Here is an 18,683-nt window from a genome sequence, read left to right as displayed (position 1 = left end):
AAAATATGAAATCAGGAAAGAAACAATTTATGATAACTCAGAGGGAAGCTCATTACTTTTCGAAAGGAGATCGGTATGCCTTAGAACACGCACCTATAAAGCGAGATATAAGAAGGAAGAAGAAGCATGTGCTTGCTGCGGGGAAGCTAGGGAAACTATGGAGCATGTTTTATGTGAAGACGTCTACCCAGTGGTCGATTTAGGCACCACTGGCCTCCTTGAAGCCCTTGGGTTCAGGGAGAGCAGTGGAAAAGTAAACATGTCTGCAATAGGGATTAGTTAGAGGCGATTGGAGGACTGGTGGAAGAAAAGTAGGGAAACGACAAAAAAAAAAACGGAGACGTGCAAAAGCATAGTTCGCAATAGGGGATCAGAAAATTTGGGTGTGGTAGTTCGTAGTGTTTTCTTTTTTTATTGGTTAACCCAGGTAGGACATTAGGCAGTATAATAGCAAGAGCTTGGTGGCGCAACCCACCGCCCCGTTCCAAAGAGGACGCTCATGACATCCATCCATCCATCCATCCATCCATCCTCCTCTCCCGCAGCCGCCACAGGGGGAGAGCGCGGTGAGGGAAGAGCAAGGCGTTCCATCCCGGGCGCTCCAATTCAGCATTAAACCCCATAGCACTCGCGCGAAAGCACGCTCCCTTTGCATAGGCGCCTTCGTATCGGCGGTGAAAATGCGACCACCGACCACGGGAACGGACGAAAGTCAAAGAAAGCTCGTCGCGTAAAAAAAAAGAAAAAAAAGAACGACAGAATTATTTCACGTCAGTATACTCCTTTAATTCCCTCACTCATAATCACTGCTCACTTTCGTCTACTGTGCCCTCCCCGCAAGTTTTTGCCCGAGAGCGGGTTAGCACGTCACTGTGCCTGCCGACGCGTCAATGCAGAGGAGCTGATAAAGCAGAAAGGGCGCACGAGAAGTCACCAAAAGCCGTGACGTATTCTATACCTTTGAAATGTGGGAAAAAGTATATAGGGGAAACTGGAAGATGCACAAACGAAAGACAAAAAGAACATACACTTAACGTCGAGCAGGCGAGCAGGAATTTAGGCACCCACGTCAGTAGTAGTAGTATAAGCTTTTATTAAAAAAAAAGAAAATCACACTCAGGTCCAGTGGGTGGGTCCCTCAGTCCCAGGGCCCCACTGGCGATCGCGGCACGCCGGGCTTGGTCAAGAAGGGCCAGTTGGTCCTCCCGCTCCGTGCTGGCTAGCCACACCTCCCACTGCCTACTGTTGGAGTTTTGCCCCATAAGGGGTGATTGGATTTCTTGTGGCCGACTCTGGCACGACCATGTGATATGGTCAAGAGATGGCCGCCCTCCGCACCAAGGGCAAGTGTTGGGATACCGGGTGGGGTGTATGTGGTGTAGTAGGAGTAGGTGTGGGTATGTACGTCAGGGATTGCCCTTCCAAAGCTTGTGCCGCAGAATTCAAAGGCTGTGAAGTGCTGGGAAAACACAATGACCAGCTGGTTCGGGAGATTATTGAGGCAGCCGAGATTGCCAGACTTCGTGACCAATTTGTTAGCACGCCGTCCTTGTTGTCAACAACAACAACAACAACAACAACAACAAACTTTTGCACGTGCAATAACTTTCTTGGGTGCGCAGAAGTGCGTTTGTCACGTGGTGTGCAATGACGTGTCTGTCACACGTGTGATTCCTGTGGGCAAATGTACAAGATGCCGTGTTTCTTTCAAATAAGCGTTGTTGAAAGTCAGCGCTCGTGATGTCGCCTTCTCGTTTCGTGTCCCCGTCTACGTTTTGCGCTGTCAACACCAGGTCCGAGTGCTGCGCCTTCCCCGGCGTATCACTTCGCCCGTTCTCTTCCGGTTTCCCTTCCTCTTTCGTTCGTATACACGTCAGAGGTATCGGACGGACAGCTCGTCTGTTCCGCGTTGCGCCTCTTTCCCGTGGCACGCCATCCCTCCTCCTTTTCCTCCACCATGTGACGCCCGCCTCTCTCGTTTCCTTCCCCCCTTTTCCTTTTGTTTTCACCGGAGCCAAGTTTAGAGCCTCGAGAGAGGCATACTGAGGGCCTGGGCTCCCATCAGAAATAGTTCTCCCCGCGCACACACACGAGGCAGAGCTGCTCGCGTGTGTTGCGTTTATTGCTCGGCCGCGAACGGCTCGCGCGCGCGTTCGCGCTGTCGCACTGCGACGGCCTCGCACGCGGACTGGCGCGGTCTAGATCACGAACTAGGCAACGGGTTACTGCACCACGGATTAGACCACTCCACTGACCCACGGCGGTGGCACCATGGCCGGCATCTACGCCGTGAGTGGCCATCCCGAACAATCCATGTCGTAATTGAGCTGTGTCTTTAGCGTGTGCCTTGCCGAGAACGCCACTGAGCGTTCCTGCTTTTGTTTCGACGCATCTGGTGCTCTTTTTCTAGACTACAGATATTTTTTTCTTTAACCATCACCTTTGACAGGTACCTACTCCTTCAACTCAATTACTCGAATATTCGCGCATTACTTGCACGAGAAATCGAAGTGCATGATTGAATGATTACCGAGATTTCTCTAGGTTTCGATCTAATGGCCTTACGGCAGACATTGCAATCCACGAATTGTAGCCGGTGAGTACGAGTGCCGTATCCACTGTGAATGAATTCTGAGGATGGCGCGAGTTTCGAGATATTCGTTCCCAAAGTGTGCGACGAAATACATCGGCGTTCCAGTAAACGAGAAGAAAAGGGTTTAACCTATGGGGGCCCGATTTTTATCGGTCATATCATAAGAAGCCAACAAGCTCTCACTGCGAAGGTGCGAAGGTGTGATGCGAAGGTTATGGGATCGTACCCCACCTGCGGCAAGTTGTTTCTTCATCCACTTTCATTTCCATTAATTTATCGTTTCTCTATTTCATTTATTAAGCTCAAGTAATTTCCACTATGTTGTCCTTGGTGTCAGTGTTTGTTGGCTTCTTATGATTGGCGTTCCAGACATTTTAGTGCTTACTACTGCCATACGGAGCTGTTCCTTCCGTCAACCAGTAGTTGCTGCTTACAGCGGGCTGTGTCGCGCCAATATGGCGCACCCGCGTATGGTTAGAACACCGTCCGAGGAGTTCGAGCATAACGTTAAACCCTTGCTATCGTTGTCAATGCTTCGCCCTTCGGGCGAAACTGCCAATTTATTAAAACTTATTTTGCTGATAGGTTAGCTTTGAAATCCCCCGAAACGATGTGTTCGGTTAGTTAATTAGTGACCTTTACGTATTTCTTTATGCACATCGCCGTTAAATATACAATATCGGAAAATAAAGAGGAAACACTATTATGCCATGCGCTACACCATCGTCAAAAAAAATTGCTATTCCTTCTTCGAGCAGTTATATATATATATATATATATATATATATATATATATATATATATATATATATATATATATATATATATAGTCTAAAGGAATTGGAAATCCCACAGGTAACGCCGGAAGAAGTAAAGAAAGCCTTGGGAGCTATGCAAAGGGGGAAGGCAGCTGGGGAGGATCAGGTAACAGCAGATTTGTTGAAGAAACTAGCCACCCTGTATACGCAATGCCTCATGACTTCGAGCGTACCGGAATCTTGGAAAAACGCTAACATAATCCTAATCCATAAGAAAGGGGACTCCAAAGACTTGAAAAATTATAGACCGATCAGCTTACTGTCCGTTGCCTACAAAGTATTTACTAAGGTAATTGCAAATAGAATCAGGAACACTTTAGACTTCCGTCAACCAAAGGACCAGGCAGGATTCCGTAAAGGCTACTCAACAATAGACCATATTCACACTATCAATCAGGTGATAGAATAGTGTGCGGAATATAACCAACCTTTATATATAGCTTTCATTGATTACGAGAAAGCGTTTGATTCAGTCGAAACCTCAGCAGTCATGGAGGCATTGCGGAATCAGGGTGTAGACGAGCCGTATGCAAAAATACTGAAAGATATCTATAGCGGCTCCACAGCCACCGTAGTCCTACATAAAGAAAGCAACAAAATCCCAATAAAGAAAGGCGTCAGGCAGGGAGACACGTTCTCTCCTATGCTATTCACAGCGTGTTTACAGGAGGTATTCAGAGACCTGGATTGGAGAGAATTGGGGATAAGAGTTAATGGAGAATACCTTAGTAACTTGTGATTCGCTGATGATATTGCCTTGCTTAGTAACTCAGGGGACCAACTGCAATGCATGCTCACTGACCTGGAGAGGCAAAGCCGAAGAGTGGGTCTAAAAATTAATCTGCAGAAAATTAAAGTAATGTTTAACAGACTCGGAAGAGAACAGCAGTTTACGACAGGTAGCGAGGCACTGGAAGTGGTAAGGGAATACATCTACTTAGGGCAGGTAGTGACCGCGGGTCCGGATCATGAGACTGAAATAATCAGAAGAATAAGAATGGGCTAAGGTGCGTTTGGCAGACATTCTCAGATCATGAACAGCAGATTGCCATTGTCCCTCAAGACAAAAGGGCATAACAGCTGTATCTTACCAGTGCTCACGTACGGGGCAGAAACCTGGATGCTTACGAAAAGGGTTCTACTTAAATTGAGGACGACGCAACGAGCTATGGAAGGAAGAATGATGGGTGTAACGTTAAGGGATAATAAAAATGCAGATTGGGTGAGGGAACAAACACGAGTTACTGACATCTTAGTTGAAATCAAGAAAAATAAATGGGCATGGACAGGACATGTAATGAGGAGGGAAGATAACCGATGGTCATTAAGGGTTACGGACGGGATTCCAAGGGAAGGGAAGCGTAGCAGGGGGCGGCAGAAAGTTGGGTGGGCGGATGAGATTAAGAAGTTTGCAGGGACAACATGGTCACAGTTAGTACATGACCGGGGTAGTTGGAGAAGTATGGGAGAGGCCTTTGCCCTGCAGTGGGTGTGACCAGGCTGATTATTATTATTATTATTATTATTATTATTATTATTATTATTATTATTATTATTATTATTATTATTATTATTATTATTATTATTATTATTATTATTATTATTATTATTATTATTATTATAGGGAGAGAAACTTTATTTGCCAGAAAGAGATTTTAAGGAGTGTGGTCGGAGCCCCCCCCCCCCCCGCTCCCCCCATGTCCAGGGCCCCACTGGCCTCTGCCGCCTGCCTGAGCTGGCTAATTAAAGACTTTTGTCCGGCCAAGTCGGAACGAGCGAGTTGTGCCTGCCATTGCTCCACTGTGCCGTTGATATTTAGCCTATGAGGGTGCTTAGTGCACTCCCAGGTTACATGTATTATAGGGTGGGTGTGCTCCGCACCAAGGGCAGTTGGCCCTATCCCGAGTGGGGCACATGGCGTTTAGCAATTTTAGATGGGGGAGTATACCCCAGTCTGTATTTGGCGCCAATCGGCGGCCTCTTCCCCGCTAAGTTGTGGGTGAGGCGGCGGATATGTTCTCTGGATTCCGCGCTCATGAGCTTAGGATGTCTTTGGCATTTAAATTAATGGGATTTTGAGAGGGATTGTGCGAGTGGTTGGGGTTAGAAGAGGCTGCCATCGCTGGGTTAGCACACCCTCGGGCTAACGCGTTAGCCTGTCCGTTCCCTTGTACCCCGGCGTGTTCCGGACACCAGAGTGGGCGATGACGGTGGTTGAAATATTTGGCAATTATCGCGAAGCTAGCCGCAATCACGTGCCCCTTGAGAAACCTGTGACATGTCTCCCTGGAGTCCGTGGCCACAACCGTGTCGCTTTGCGAACGCTCTGCGTGAGCGAGGGCGATCGCCACTGCTGAGATTTCGGCCGAAGTGGGGGAACCCGCCGTGGCCGACGCGGTTATTTGCTGCTGGCAGATCGCGTTCACGACTGCCAGGGCGTGCCTTTTTATAATTTCAGTAGAATGGACTCTGCTTCCCTAGAAGTACTATACTTAGCAAGCATACTAGGTCCTTTATCTTCTTCAAAGTAACGTCTAGGTTGAAGTTGTTTTCCACGTTAATTAATTAATTAATTAATTAATTAATTAATTAATTTAAAATACCCTCAAGATCAAAATGCATTAGAGACCGGTGCGGTTACAGAAAATATTTACTGAAGTTTACAGAAAACGTTTCAGAATTTTTGTTAAACATACATGGCTTAATTCAATACTGCTCGCCTATTGTTTCGCAATTGCAACATATGGCCTAAAGTGAATATTTAAGTATTTATTTATTAAATATTGTGTCTACATAACTGCCAGCTGCGATTCCTCATGCAGGTGTACGTTTAGCCTCTTCCAGAAATACACCTGAAAAGTTCGAAAAACGCTGTCACAGGTGGCTAAAGAAACAAAAAAGTGTGGTATTTTTTTAATACATATACGATATTCAATGTATCGCGTGACTATGTCAGTCGGCGTAGGTGCGCGCCCGCGTACGTGTGCTGTTGTGTGTTAAAAAAAGAAAAAAAATTACATTTCTGTTTTCTGGCTGGACAGGATTTAAAATGTGCACCGCAAAACACACTGCAGGACCATCACAGGTCCTCTGGTTTAGGCTCTCTGTGTCATCTATTTTCAATTAATCTGGCGTGTCTCAGTTTTACATCAAGATGATATAAGCCGCCCAAGTTTAGTGGTTGCCGCTTTATTTTCAGCGAGAACGCCAGAAGTGAGGTCCATGAAGGGTTTCGCGAAGTAAACGAATAAATAAAAGGACGCAGTGATTCCTATATATATGCCGCTGCCATGACGAGGCGTGAGAGCGCGATAACCCCTCCCCCCCCTACCTTTGAGCGTTATGAAACCACAGTTGCACGAAGCGAAGTACGCGGGGTTTTTTCCTGTTTGCTTTTCACCATGCATGCACGTCTTATTGCGACAGCGTGTTAGAGGCGGTCCACGTACTTCTCGTTCCTTTCAATACTCCACTTCGTCTTTACACCCTTTCTTCAATTTCTTAGTACGCGTGTTACGGTTACGACTGCGACTTGACTCTAGCCTTTACCCGGCCGTGCAGTAGCTGTCGGCGAGGTCGCGTGGGGCTTCGTGTCGACTTCGTGACGTTACGAGTTTATTTTCCCGGGGATTATCTCTCGCGACGGTCGCGGTATGATTACCGAAATGTGCCACCGCAACGTCGGCATCATTCTAATTTCAAAAAGTGGAGAGCTATAGCAGTGGCGATATAAGTGTATTTTGTGACCAGACCTCTCTAGCTGGAAATCTAACTTCTTAGGGGAATGTTATAGTGACTGTTTGCAGCCACTTTCTGGCAAATGATCTTGTTGCCTGGCCAAGGTTCTTCTTGCAGGGCTTTTCGAGAGCAACCGAGACACTGTTGTGGCATTGCGACAGATTACTTCATGTAGGAGAGAGCCCCGCCCTGTTACCTACCTCGAGCAGCAACGAAGGCGTATTCACGGCGGCCCCATCTCGGTGGGGGAGAAATGCAAAAACAACCGTATATTTAGATTTAGGTGCACGTTAAAGAACCCCAGGTGGTCAAAATTTCCAGAGTCCCCCACTACGGCGTGCCTCATAATGAGATCGTGGTTTTGGCACGTAAAACCCCATAACTTAATTTTTTAACCAAGGCGTATTCTTATCAACGCAGTGATGATTTGTGCATTATTCATAATCATCATCATCATCAGCCTGGTTACGCCCACTGCAGGGCAAAGGCCTCTCCCATACTTCTCCTACACTTCTCCAACTACCCGGTCATGTACTAACTGTGACTATGTTGTCCCTGCAAACTTCTTAATCTCATCCGCCCACCTAACTTTCTGCCGCCCCCTGCTACGCTTCCCTTCCCTTGGAATCCCGTCCGTAACCCTTAATGACCATCGGTTATCTTCCCTCCTCATTACATGTCCTGCCCATGCCCATTTATTTTTCTGGATTTCAACTAAGATGTCATTAAGTCGCATTTGTTCCCTCACCCAATCTGCTCTTATCCCTTAACGTTACACCCACCATTCTTCTTTCCATAGCTCATTGCATTAATAATAATAATAATAATAATATTTGGGGTTTTACGTGCCAAAACCACTTTCTGATTATGAGGCACGCCGTAGTGGAGGACTCCGGAAATTTTGACTAATTGGGGTTCTTTAACGCGCACCTAAATCGAAGTACACGGGTGTTTTCGCATTTCGTCCCCATCGAAATGCGGCCGCCGTGGCCGGGATTCCATCTCGAGCCCTCATGCTTAGCAGCGCAACACCATAGCCACTAAGCAACCACGGCGGTTGAAATATCGTTTGAACAGGTTGTTTTAGTTGTAAACTACCATCGCATGTATGAAGAATGTAGATATCCATAAAAACGGAGTTCTCATTGAGCTCCAGAATTACGGCTATTACTGGAAACTCAATTTACTTGTATAACTCCCCAGTAATATCTTATTATCAGAAAAGGCGTAGTTGTTGATATTCAAGCCAGAGAGAAGTTGACAGGACGATGAAGGTTGGAATTAAGTGGTCTACAGTGGTCGAATAAGGAACGTCGCTGGACCCAACGTTTAGACAAGTGAACTTGCCATCGTTAGGGCAGCAGCTCTTTGAAGTTGTTGATGTAGTCACATGATAGAAAAATATAGTCGAGGAAGGAACCTGATTTTCTTGTAAGTATGCTTCCTGTTTTCAGCGTATTATTGTAACATAAGTACCGGTGATGCAGAATTTTCTACCTCGTGCTGTAGCATAGAGCGAGCCTTTAGGGAAACAAACATTTAAGGAGAGCTTCGGGGCGGTGCCGCCTCAGGCTTTGCGCGAGATTATGTGCCGGTACTTTGAATTTCCCGCTCAAGCGATCATTGCACCTTCTCCAAACACTCGCAAAAGCTCGAGCTACCATCTCCCACGCGTTGTACGAGTGCAGTCGGCCGTTGTGTAGTAGCACGCTCCATCTCTTCAACAGCAGCGTCAGGCACGCCTGAGCTGTTCTACGACTTTACAAGGAATTTTTGAGCGAAAAAGGCAAAAAAAAAAGCGGTGCCTACGCGCGCGCACCATCCGACCGGAGGATCGCAGACGACGCCGCGAACAGCAGGACGCGCGACGCGCCGCTTCGTACGAGCCGTCTCCGGATTGGCGATGCCGGCTTCCCGGAAGTGACGACCCCGGCGTACCGGCTTCCCGTTCTCAGCTGACAAGCAACAGCGGGCAACAGCGCGGCGCGCGCCTCGCGCTCGGCTCTCACACAGTCGGTGGTCGAGCTTACGCGGAGGACGTATGTGTGCGTGCAACGTGTGTGTGGTCTCTGTGGTGAAGTTGACAGTGTCTGCTTTGTCGGCGGCCTGTTCCTGAGCCGCCTCGCCCGTGCGAACAAGTGAACGGCACCGATGTGACCTCCCGTCTCCCTCTTTTTTTTTATTTCGTGGAGGACCCGATACCGGAGGTGGCGAACATGCGAGCCGAAGACATCATGGCCGAGGAACAGCTCCTCAACGGCCGAAGCATGCTCGGATTTGAACACACTCTTGTAAGTAAACCAGTTCCAAATCCCCGCGATGCGGCGGCTGTCCTGCCTGCCTTGTTCGTTGTTGAGCAGAACGAGCGCAATACCTCTCGGAATGGAAACCTACAGGCGAGGGAGTTTTCTTTGATGCCAACCGCGTTTGGAAGTTAGTCGAAGAGAAATATCTTTCCTTGTGCGCGTCGCTGGGTGCCTGATATGTCTGTAGTGTGACGCTATCAACTTTCGAAAATAAGATAAGAGCAACCTCGGTTACGCAAGCGGCGTTCCTTGAGGCGTGCGCGATGATCACGATGTCCGGTTGTGTGCCGGCGACTTTCGTTGAAAGTGCGGAGGGCCCTGGACGGTTGCTTTCAACGCACGTGCTTGCACGGATTTGACGGCGGTGCTTATTATGGGCAATGCTTCTTTTCTTTTTTTTTTTTTTTTGCGGCAGCGCAGATCGCCGAAGTTTCGTCGATCAGCTGTCGCGTTACCTGACTCGGGTATTGTGTCTCAAATAGGAAGGCGACGCTCGGCGAGCTGCGATCGGCCAATGGATCGGCACATGAAACGGTACTGCTCGTATTGTGTATGAGTGCCTACCTTTGCTGGCGTCGATATTTGACAACCCTTCATTACAGGAGCGCTCGGTTCCCGTTGATAACGGCGATATATGGGTCAGAACTGGATTAGTGTTCGGCGGATTACTTTAGAGCAGCGGCATGCGTTCGTTGTTTTCTTTTTCATTTGCTTCTTCTGGCCGTGCGAGATTCGAACGATTTGACAGTGTACGCAAAATAATGGGTCTGACAGTCGAATGACTTCCTTTTCGCCACACTGCAGAAAGTTTACGAGCAGGCTCGCGTTTGTTCCTTTTCAGGCCAAAATAGAAAAAAAAAATGGAACGGGTTATCTTTAAACTGGGCGCGTTGCTGTTTTGGTGGTACTGTACTGTGTCATTAGCGTTATCCACAAGCAACTCGCATGAGAAGTCATGGTGCTGTCGGTTGGAATGGACATCAGAATGAAATGGTGTACTTATTTGGTTCAATACATGTATTGCCATGCGCGATAAAGGTAGATGGGAGGGTCCCACATGGTTCCTTCTGTAATATTGATATATCTGTCAAAGAAAATAATGCGTTAAATGTCCATTAGTTCTGCCATCCGTAGCTGTCACTTAGGCGAGCGGTCAAACTAATGCCGCGATATAGGTGGAAAACTGAGCGGCTTAATTGCATAACGCATACCTTGCGTTTCATCAGCGCCACGGACAGCAGTGGTGGAGTTGTGGAACTCGCAACATCATCTATACCTATAAGGCAGTTGTTCCTTTCCCGGCTTCCTTTCCGAAGATATTTTTGTCGCGCAACTGCTTTGTTTATCCAGAGTACACGATGGGGGCCTGCAGCGTGCCGTAGCGTTTTTTGCTATTTTAGAAACTGTCGCGGACTGCTTGGTATTCTGACTGCGTAGAAATGCCTGCCAATGCGGCTCAGTTGTACATACGTGTGGCTTGCGCAAGTGACGCACTCTCTCTCGGCAGCACTAATTTTTGCACTCGCGGTGGACAGTATTTTTTTTTTCGACCAGCGCTGGAATATTGCTCTAGCTATGACGTATAGTACGGCATCCGTCAGAACTCGATTTATTTATTTTGCCCTCGCGCTACATACGTATGCATTATACAGATTGGAGGGGCGATAAGATATGCATACACAAAATGAAACAGGTAAGTTGTTACTTAACGTGGTAACATGGGAATAAACAATCAATATGAAGGAAATATACAGAATGATACACGGACAACCGAAAAATGCAGCCGAAAAGAAAAAGAAAGACGCTGCACGATAGTTACAGACCAGCTAATCAAAAAGAGAGTTAATAGTGCATTCTTGAAGCGAATTGGGTCACCGATGGCTAGGCACAGACCCTGGAACCTTGTTCTAATCTTTCGAGGTCATCGGTAAAAATGACAGTGAGTGTGTAACCGTGTAACTTTTGTGTGCATGTGCTGACATTCTGAGGATGATTAAGACGGGCAGACATAAACAGTGTGGGACAAATACACACGGAAGACAGGTAAGGGTTGGGGTAGCATAGCTTGTGGTAAAGGCATATGCGAGAGTGTATTGAATTTTTTTTCTTTAAAAAAATGCAATCGCAAATTTTTGCGGCCGAGCAACCTTCAGCGCCCCAACAAGCAGGGATCTGCAGTGTGTTGTACAGACAAGTGGAAGGGGCATTATTGAATGTAAATGCACGGATAATTGACAGGGCGACGAATCTGCGTCGTTATGTCCAGCCCCTATCATTTATTTCGTAAACAGCACGAACTTGAAGAAAGCGAGTTTCAAACGGTTTTGTTTTCGCAGGACTCCTCATCTGCGCGTGGTGCGCTGGGACGTACATTCTTCCTTGAAGCTTTCCTTGGAGTGTGCTGATAGATAGATATAGAAAAAAAGGAAATCTTTGTTCGCTAGTGGTATATTGCCAGGTCTGAAACTCCTCTTGCACTTAATGACCTACAGGAAACGTTAAGAACGTGCGATGAATGCTGCGAATTCCTCGTCTGTAGGCGTATTTTCGCAGTTATGTGATTAAGCAGGTGACTCGTAATTAGCGTTTTGTATCGGACATTGTAGAATCAATTTTTACGAACTCATCTACGCTTTGCCGCGCCTCTTCAGTCTTCCGTATGTACAGGAGCGATATTAAAAGACCCGCGCAGTCGAGAGAATACAGATAGGTTAAAACCTTGCAGGTAGGGAGTATAGACCTGCAATATGTTACTAACCGGACCCTTAAACGTTGCATTAACAAAATTTGTTCCTGGGATAGTTAGTTCATGCTTAGCAACTGAATACTGGTAAGCGCAATTTCAAGACGGAACACAAGATAGACACAGAAACACAGGACAAGCGCTAACAAGCAACTAAACTTTATTCTGAAGACTTCGCTTACTTAAGTACACAGTAGACCAGGATTGCAGACCTAATACTGCAAGGAAAAGGACTAATGCCTTTTACAAGCGGATAAAGACGTCGAATTTGTGGTAACGGGGGGGGGGGGGGGGGGCAACAGCTACGTTTGTCAAAAAAGCTGCTGAGGCTTTAAGCAAGAATTTCGCACCTGCAAGAGCGAGTATGTCCAAGGTGAAGACAAAAGTTGTTTCCTTGTGTCAGCATATGGAACTTTGTAGGTTGGCGAAGTCTGTTATCGACTGTAAGCCTTCGTCACTTACTCTATTTTTTCAGCCTTAAAACGCATAAATTGGATACGCATTTTAGGAGCATTGTAAGTGAGATGGGTACCTGGCGGCAGCAGCTCAGCCATTTTTTGTTAAAACACCTAAATGCTCTTGTCATTGATGACCCATACGATATTAGAAATTCTACAGAAGTATCAATTTTTTTTGTTCACTTGATTCTTGTAGGTTCGCGTTCTCCATAGATATTAAAGACCTGTTTTACTCAGTACTACATGCGGTCTTGTTGCCTGCGGTGCGGTCTTGGATAAAAGAAAATGATGAGATGGCTTTTAAAAATTCTGCAGGGATTTCTGTTGTAAATTTTGCAGTTTTACTGGTTTTTTGCCTATGCTCAACTTTTGCTTCTTTTGACAACGATGTGTATATCTAGCGGAAGGGCATTTGTATTGGATCGTGTGTTGCCCCTGTTCTTTGTAATATTGTTTTAGCTTCCATTGACCGCGACTTGAATAACCTTTTAGACACCGAGAAGGTACTACGAGTTTTTAGATATGTAGATGACTTTCTCGTGATTTTAAACACTAATACCTTCCACACGAGTACCTGCACTGCTGACGAAATTTTAAGCCTCTTTAGACTGCGTGGAAAAGTCTTTACTCACGAGCTTCTTGACAATGACACCTTGCACTTTTTAGATATTAACATGTTTTTTTAGTGTGCTTCACATTTGCTGGAAATACTCTCCGCGAGATCTTAGAGAACTCTTGCCCTTTTATTCATCACATAGTAAGGGGATAAAACGAGCTATCGCAACACAATGTCTTGGGTCGGTGCTGGCGAAGTCTTGTGCTGACTTGACTCAGGATAGCTTCAATTTCCAGATTGAGCGCCTACAGGCGGCTGGCTTCCCTCGTTCAGTTTTGACAGCTGTGTCCTAGACCCTACTTCAGAAACTGAAGGGTAGAAAAATGCCTTGGGGGGTGGGGGGGGGCCGGTTATACGAACAAGAAAGCCGGAAGTGGTGCACTACGCTCACAGGGTTGCGCACAACCAGTAGAATGGGTCAAAAAAGGTACGTCGTGCCTATTGTGTTTCCTGCGCCACGAAAATTTGCTGGGTTGTGTCCACGCATTTCGGAACCTCAAAGGAAACCGGCCTGTGGAAAGAAGGATACCATGCCATACGTCACATGCGCCATTGGCGTTGTGCACGAGATCCCGCTAGAGTGCGGAAAGGTATATGTCGGACAAACCGGCCGCTGCGTCGACGATCGGGTGCGGGAACATGAGCACTCTGTAGCTAACAAAGCTTCTTTTCATTCGCCTATGCATTGTAGGTCCTGTCCCTATGAGCCAATTCTTTTCGGTATTCGAATTCTAGGCAGGAGTGGCAATGCTTTTGCCGGAGAAATCATGGAGGCATATCATATAAGAAAGAAAAAAAAAGTGCCTGTACTACCGATACGTCGGTTGTTTTGCGTAGCAAAGAAAAGCAGTCTTTAGAAATGGTGCTGTAATCTATACGCTCCTTGATATGATGAGTTGGTTGGCTTCATGGGCAGTGCGCTTGTGCGATCCTGGCCTGCTGTGTACTTAAGTAGACGAAGTCTTCAGAATAAGATGTCGTTGCGAGTTCTTGTCCTGTGCTTCTGTGTTTACCTTCTGTGCCGTCTTGGAATTGCGCTTACCAGTGTTCAGTTGATAAGCTTAAACGTTGCGTTGTGAAATCCTAAAGCCCACGATTAACGAAGTTGTATGGAACCTTGGATTGAGTTAGGAAATTTTGAGGGGTCGTTGAGTGAGATATTCTCAAGACGCTGTTCTTGGTGTACCCGTATGCCTACTGATAGTTCGCGCATCATCTGGTCGTTTTTTTTTTTTAATTTCAATCATAGCTGCATCTTTTATGGCATGGTCACTGTGGCTATATATACATACAATGGTGTGCCGCTGAACAGACGGTAGTGCGCGAACTTTCCGGGCACGTTCTGGAGGCGTCCTCGCGGTTCCTCTTCCGCTATTTCGACCCTTCCATCCCGGTCGTTGCAGCTCTTCCACATGCTCTCCTTGAACCGCGCGACTCGTGCGAGTTTGAGCGCCTATCAGTCATCGCACGCGGTGATTGTCTCAGCGGATATCAGTGCAGCGCGTCATCGTTCATGGGCTGTCGTCAGTTTCAGAGCAAACCCGATGGCCTTCGTTTCCAGCGGCGGATCATCTTGGCCGCGAAGGGCTGCTGGCCTTGCGTTTGCGATATGTGTGTGCGTATTTGTAACTTTTTGTGATGATTTGACGAGAATAGCGCGATAGAAGGAGAAAAAAAAAAAGACGGAGAGTGGAGGGAGTCAGCGGATGGATAAATCAATGGCCGTTTGTCAGTGGAGAAATTAGAGCATGCAAAAAAAAAAAAAAAAATGTGATAGGCGTCTTACATGCCAAAACCAAGATATGATTATGAGGCATGCTTTAGTGGGGGACTCGATAGTAATTTTGACCACCTGGGGTTCTTTGACGTGCACCCGACGCACGGTACACGGGCGTTCTTGCATTTCGCCCCCGTCGAAAAAAAATTAGGGCGTGGTTGCTTTCGCGGCATTCGCGTTGTCGTGCACTGCAGGGGAGCGGGTAAACTTAAAAATAAAAATAAAATCCTGAGATGGACGGGGGAGAGGGAGTCACGTCTTTACATGACAGTAAGAGCACGGAAAAGGCTATCGGATGTAGTAAATTGTGTTTATATTGACATCATGCCCTGTCTGATGATAGTCAACATATGCGTTTCGATGTTGAAGGCTCCTACTCCTACGATGTTGAATGCTCCTACTTAACGACGGATGTGTTTGACGTCGCAGATGTATAGAAGTGGCCTATAGTGACGCACACCTTTAATTTGTATCGTGGCCGAATATCTGTATGCCAGTGTCAAAACTGCAAAAAAAAGGGGGAAAGAAAGCTTATTTGATGCTTCGACTTTATTCGATGCGCCGGTAAGTGCGCCTACAAGTATTTCCTGCGGCCAGACGCAATATTTTGCGACATGGTCCTTTATCGAGATTTCTTTCTTTCTTTTGGGATTTCTTCATATTGCATTACATTTATTTATTTATTTATTTATTTATTTAATACTGCCAGGCGCCATTTGGTAGCCAAGGCAGGAGTGGGGTTTTGGGTTTTCGGGTTTTGGATTTGTTGGGGTTGCGAGGTATACTCCACGCTCTCTCGGTAATGAACGGCTTCAGCTGCGTCGTGCTCCAAAAGCAGCGTTTGACATTTCCATCCTACGGAACGATAAAACGAAAAAGAAAAGTAAGCAGAAAGAAGAAAAAGACAAGAAAAAGAGGGAGGCGAGTACGACGAGATAGCGAGAGAGCAGCCGCACACGAGGACGATACGCTCCACTTACACGGATTCTGTCTGTCCCGCGTGCTCCGCCGACCCCCGTTTCGCGAGCTCTTTCTGCACGGGCACTGCTTCTCTAGATGCGTGCATGTGCTTTACATATCGCGCTGTCGTCTGCGGACGTCTGCTTTTTAGGCCTAATCGAGCTTCGCATTCGCGCGTGTGCGGATAATTTTTTTGCTTTCCTCCTTGTGCAGTATGCGAACATACACGCAAAGTATAGGAGAACGAGGTGCAAAGTCGGCAGAGTTGGCTAAGTATCGCAATGAAAGATAGCGCGACGCAGCCATACAGGGTGTTTTTGATTAGCGTTTTTTTTTTTTAGATTATACATATTCTTTTTTTTTTTTTTTTTTTTACAGGAAGAGTGTGAGCATAGCGAACGTGTCGTTTTTGCAGGGGAGTTCGTAGGCGAGTCGAACATACCTTGCGTGTAATACCGCGAGTTTCAGAGGAAGAATAAACAAAAATTTGTTAAATCACATTTCTTTTTGTTAGAGTCTAAGGGGAAGTTGTTTATAGGGAAAAAATGGAGGCAGTTACGTTTTAGTCCACCCCATTTTTTTATTTTATATTTTAATCTTGAATATCGCCCCGAATTCCAAGCATTTATCATTGGATTTCGTCGCTCCATCCTGGCAATATCGAAACCGTGCGCGCCCCTCTCCCATATACGTCATGTACTGAAACGCGCCGTGACGAAGTTTGAATGATGACATGTCGCGGCAAATTCCGATACGACACGTCGCGGTACATGCTTGCCACACAAGACGTGCCCCTTCAGCCGCGACTGGCCTCGACGTTGTCGTGCTCGCCGTTCCGGCTTGTTTCCGTCTGAAATGACACCGGGCCTGCCTTTCCTGCAGCGCACCCGGCGTGCTCGGTTCCGTTACTTGCCTGAATTGAGCGTTGAAGTTTGATGATGGATATCTCGAATTAGGTGCGATTTTCAATATTTTCAGAAAATTGGGATGCATTAAAATGTGAATGCCTCCAAATTTGCCATATATGCCCACAAGGTACTAAAGGAAAAGTTAATTCACGAGTTTCTGTTACTTATTTTTCTGGAACTCGCGTTGTTAGCGGCAAAGTATGTACCCCTCGCCAATCAACTTCTCTGTAATATATATATATATATATATATATATATATATATATATATATATTACAGAGAAGTTGATTGGCGAGGGGGACATACTTTGCATATATGTATACGACAGAAAAGCTGAGAGGTTGGCCTGAACTACTGTTTTCAAACCTGGTACTCAGCGTTGGGGAAGGGGAACAAAAGGAACAGGAGAAAGTGAATATGGTGATGATATGATATGAAAAGGCACAATAAAAGTTCGGTGTCTAGAAAAACCCACAATGGGCTTCATGTTTTGATAAAGGGGTATTTTGGCCCTGGGCCTAAAAACAGGCCTTCATGAAAGTGGCCGGTTGTCGATGCTTGCCAAATATTTCTCCACTGATTGTCTTTCTCGCGAATACTGTGATATATGGCTACTGATAAAGCACGCGGTCTGTATAGTCTCCGGCACGCGCACTTCTCACAATCCAGCCTGACCGCACGGCCAATAAGATGACAATAACGTCGTGTAAAGGCCACTTTCGCTGCATTCATAGACTTTCATTAAGAATGTATATATTGTAAGAAAACAAAAGAAAAAAAATGAGGGAAAGAAAAGTTGTATACCCAGCCTCAAGAAACTATAGCGCAGACACGAAATTTCTCGCGTATGCATCTGCATAGTCGCCCTTTGCGTTACATGCTTTCTGGTCATAGCACGTCTGCTCGTTTCTTCAATTCAGTTCAAGAAACTTGGGACGGGGAGTGGCGGATTTCTTTTCGAGACAAACCTGACCTAAACCGTGGAGCGTGTGTGTCATTTGTTGATTAGAGATTTCAGTATAATTGCAGTCGCTGATCAAATATTGATGGGTTGGTTGACACGCCGAAACCTCGTATGCCAGTAACGCCGTGGTTATACAGGTGAGCACGCGGGTTCGCGCGCAATTGATACGCATAGTTCGTTTCTTGACAAGCCACTAAACTTATAGGGCTAAGAAGAGGCCTGCACGATTTTGAGCCGTGACGTCATGCGTGAAGGCCAAAAGTCCATTTAAAGCTATTGAAATTACAACAAAAGCTACGCCCACAAAACCGCGCTATACTTGCCCTCTACGACTCCGATGTTGAAGGAAGTTCATTGTTACCGTGAGGCCGCAGTATTAAATGAGCGAACGACCTTGCAGGCGCATCTGTACAAATTCGCTAAGTTGGACGAAGGTATACGTTTGCCACTGCATTCGTTGGTTGTCGCCGAATGTATCAAGAGAGAGGGACCGCGCTGAGTGTCGGTCGCCGTCGATGCCCCATGTTCGAGGCAACGCGGCCTCGGAACATATTGGCTGGCGCTATTCCAGCGTGCCGTCGACCATGTCGTGCCGAATGCTCTGGGTCTCGTCAGATCACCGAAACCTAGCAAGTGTTGATAAAACTCCATCAGTCCTTGCGTGAAGACACCGCCTGGGAAATCGGATGGTTCAGGCATATTGCGCTCTGGCCAGAAGGACGCGTTGCGGCTGTTTCAACGTCAAGTGCTGTGGTTACCATGCACTTGGACGTCGACGGCAAAAAAAGAGAAAATAAAGAAA

At 46.5% G+C, this 18,683-nt stretch overlaps 1 protein-coding gene across 2 annotated transcripts in view; it reads left to right on the top strand.

The window, feature by feature from the left end:
- ClC-a (chloride channel protein 2) overlaps positions 1–18,683 on the top strand; it is a 152,464-nt gene that overhangs the window by 12,930 nt on the left and 120,851 nt on the right. The window contains exons 1-2 of one of the 2 annotated variants that reach the window (XM_075681264.1): positions 2,107–2,289; positions 9,342–9,440. In XM_075681264.1, coding sequence (XP_075537379.1) covers positions 2,272–2,289; positions 9,342–9,440 — 117 coding nt within the window. In that variant the 5' untranslated portion in view covers positions 2,107–2,271. Of the gene's footprint in view, positions 1–2,106; positions 2,290–9,341; positions 9,441–18,683 lie in introns of those variants that run through there. The other variant, XM_075681263.1, reaches the window with a different exon arrangement.

The sequence above is a fragment of the Dermacentor variabilis genome, chromosome 2, assembly GCF_050947875.1.
Source record: "Dermacentor variabilis isolate Ectoservices chromosome 2, ASM5094787v1, whole genome shotgun sequence".
NCBI classification, from domain to species: Eukaryota; Metazoa; Arthropoda; class Arachnida; order Ixodida; family Ixodidae; genus Dermacentor; species Dermacentor variabilis.
This window is presented reverse-complemented; position numbering and strand designations above follow the sequence as displayed.